The 3,552-nt window shown below is 41.3% G+C and overlaps 1 protein-coding gene across 1 annotated transcript; it reads right to left on the reverse strand.

The window, feature by feature from the left end:
* Window positions 1–258: 258 nt before the first annotated feature.
* LOC120155276 lies at window positions 259–2,509 on the reverse strand. The gene is made up of 3 exons (XM_039166847.1): window positions 1,222–2,509; window positions 955–1,102; window positions 259–856 (listed from the first exon to the last, which is right to left on the reverse strand). The coding sequence occupies exons 1-3, from the start codon at window positions 2,507–2,509 to the stop codon at window positions 259–261; spliced, it is 2,034 nt and encodes a 677-aa protein (XP_039022778.1).
* Between the last annotated feature and the right edge of the window lie 1,043 nt (window positions 2,510–3,552).

The raw sequence follows: 3,552 nt of genomic DNA on the forward strand, positions 1-3,552 counted from the left end.
AGAAATAAATAAAAGAATGTAAATGATGATATTTGCCATTTCGTGAATTAAGAGGAATGCATCATTTATTTAAAAAAACAGATAGATTAACCCATTACAAGAGATCACCTATTGCCTCAGGGTTTAAACAATAGGGAAAGTTTTTGTGCATTACTCTGAAATAGTTTTGTAAACTACAGGTAATTCTTCTGCAGTCCAATTGTTTAGCACAAAGCCTGGTGGTGCGGGATAGATGCCCATAGCCCTTCCATCTTCGATTCATTCCTCTGATATCACATTTATGCCCAAATCCTTCAGGGTATTTTCAATAACAGACTCTTTTGATGATCGACTCCCCTGAAACATATGACCCCCAGATATGAAGGTATCACGCAACAATGGGAAATTCATGGGTTCCCACTTAATATCTTCCCCGACTAACCTGGCTTTCCTCCTTTCCTGGCTCTTTTGAACATTTTTCAACTTTTCCTTTAAGGTCGGGTGATATCCCAGACCAAAACGATCTCGCTTAATACCAGGAAAAACTGGACTAATATTTCCTTGTAGACGGCTTCCCAGCCCTCTTCCAACCTTGGCTCCTCTTCCCATAGTCATTTTCAGTTCCATTTTGGTACAATTGGATAGCCTAGGCTTCGGAATTTTCTTTCTTTCGGCAACAAAGGTGGCATTAATGAATTCCAAGGCTCTGAAAGAGAACTCGACCGCATCTTCATCTATTTCGACATATGGAGCGGTAGTAGATATGGAAGCAATGATCTTCCTCAGCATTAAGGCATACCAGTCTCCCTCAATTACAAATTTGAGTTTCTGATGCAAATGGATGGCACAACTCCTGCCTGATGGATCCAAGGCCTTCCTAACAAGCAGTTATAGGAAGGCATTATATCCATTACAAGGAATTCGACCTCATAGGTTGATGACCAATGGTAAAGGAATATCGATCTTCCCCAGCACCTCTTCTTTGTTCCGTCAAAAGCTCGAACGATGCTTTGGCAATTTCTCATGTATGTACTATCAACGGTAGTTTTTTTCAATGTCATAATGGCATCACATTCAGGGCAGAGCCATTGTCGATTAGTCGCGATAACACTGTCCCTTGCACCTGATGGTAATGTGGCTCTTCTTTAGGATTGCCCATCATTCCGGACGGGATTTCATCAGAGAGAAGAGATGAAATTGTCTACTTGAATATTTGCAACCAACCGGTCTATCTTTTTCTACTGGCACATCTTTTGGCACAAATGTGATTCAAGACTTTCATCAAGGCATTTCGATGCCTCAGAGTTAATAGTAGAGCCAGGATTGAGATGCGAGCTGGCAACTTGTGTAGTTGCTCGACGATGTTGTACTCGCTATGCTTCAAAAATTTTAAAAACTCCACAGCTTCGTTCTCAGTTACAGGCTCATTAATTGTTGGCTCATCATCTTTCAGCTGTATCTCGACCTTTTTTCCTTTATCCGGGGTTGCTATTTTTTCGGGTTCATTTGTCGGATTAGGAGAATAACACCTCCCACTTCTGGTGAAGTGGCCTACCTCATCCACCTCTTCCTTGGCATCCTTTGAAACACCAACATCACCTAGATGGCACTCGTACCTCCAGGGGATCTGTTTGCTATCTTTATAGGGAAAGGACGACGGGGGTATGATCATCACTTTTGGGGTTATATTCTCTACTGTACGGGCTTTCGGTATAATAACCAAAGGGCAGTTGGAATTGTAGACTCCTTTGGATATACCCTCGGAAGCACAAATCTCTACCTCTTCCTCCTCCATAGCTTCATGGTAAAATTCCATGTCTTTACTATCCATCAGCCTTTGAACCAAAGCCTTAAACTCATCACAGTTTTGAATGACATGATCCTCACAACGGTGGTAGGGGCAAGCATGCTTATTCCCGTTAACATTAAAGGTCAACCAACCTATTTTGACCATTTGCCCCCATAACCAATGCATGGGTGATTTCACTTCATTGACTTTGGTTATGACTTTGTTCACTCTTTCTTCAATAACAACATTAACCCCTGTCCCTGCATGGTTCGGCAATGGGTTCTGAGCCACATTCGGCTGCTCACTATCACCGAAATTAATGATATTTCTTTGTCTTAATCTCTGCACCAACTTTTTAAAGGCCAGACAATTTTCAATTGAATGCCCCGATGCACCCGCATGATACTCACATTGAGCATTGATGTCAAACCATTTTGGGTAAGGAGGTTGTATTGGAGAAGTGTGGTAAGGTGATACCACATGTTTGTCATATAGGATCTGGAATAATTCTTTATAGGTCATGGGGATAGGGTCAAATTGAACCCTTTCTCTTTCCTGTCTTGGTTCTTTCACTCCTTGCTGGACAGGATTTAATGCTGACGACGCAGTGGCCGGTGGTCGAGATACTGTAATGTTATTAGAATCATATTTCTTCACATTACTGACCTCATTATCTTTTCTTCTCACTGGAGGCTTTCGGCTAGATTCTCCCCCATCTAGCTTCCCGCTTTTAATCGTCATCTCGATCATTTCTCCTGTATTAACTATGTCAGCAAAATTCTTGGACGAATTTCCAATGAGATGTCCAAAGAACGGGGCCCTCAGAGTATTTATAAAAACATATTGGTTTCTTCCTCTTCTAATGGTGGATGAACTTGTACAGCCACATCTCTCCACCTTTAGGCATATTGCCTGAAACAATCATTGGATCTTTTTTCCATACTCTGCAACAGAATTCGATTCGGCCTCACATCTTTTACGTGCTTATATTGCTCTAGAAAAGCCTTAGCCAAATCCTTCCAGGATTTAATCTGAGCTCGGCTTAGCTGATTGTACCAACGGATTGCTGAGCCTGCCAGGCTCTCTTGAAAACAATGAATTAATAGATGATCGTTTCCCACATAGCCTGTCATTTTTTTGCAAAATATGGTAATATGTGCAGAAGGACAACTGGTGCCATCAAATTTCTCGAAGTCTGGAACTTTGAACTTCGGTGGTAACACTAAATCATGGACCAGACTTAGCTCTCTAGCGTCAATTCCATATAAGCTAGCATCTTCTTTCATAGCTCGGAATTCATGCTTCATTTGTCCCCATTCTTTCTTAATCTCCTTATCATGTTCTTTTTTGTCTTCCTCATCCAAATCAGGGACATCTTCAATTGGTTGTGGGTTCGTGGAAGAACCAGGTAGGTTTACTTGTATTTTTTCGGTTGGATGGTCGTGGCTTGTTGTGTGTTGATATACGGTGGTGTGAAGCCAGGGGGATATAAAGGTTCCTCAGCAGCAGGACCGATAACTGGAGCCTCTCCTTGGACCACACTATTTATCTGTAGCAAACTAACCAAATTTGCCATCATGTCGTCTTGAGCCTTCATTATCTGTTCGCGCATTTCCTCTTGCGCTTTCTTTAAATTCTCTTGCATTTCAGCTTGAACCTTCTCTATATTGACAATTCTATCATCCATTGCCTTTTTTCGCGTGTTGTATGGATTCTTATAAGTGTCCAGTATTCTGCCACAATATTTTTTATTAATCATGATATTTTATTAATGAGGTGTGAAA

The sequence above is a fragment of the Hibiscus syriacus genome, unplaced genomic scaffold (assembly GCF_006381635.1).
Source record: "Hibiscus syriacus cultivar Baekdansim isolate YM2019G1 unplaced genomic scaffold, ASM638163v2 tig00111166_pilon, whole genome shotgun sequence".
Lineage (NCBI taxonomy): Eukaryota > Viridiplantae > Streptophyta > Magnoliopsida > Malvales > Malvaceae > Hibiscus > Hibiscus syriacus.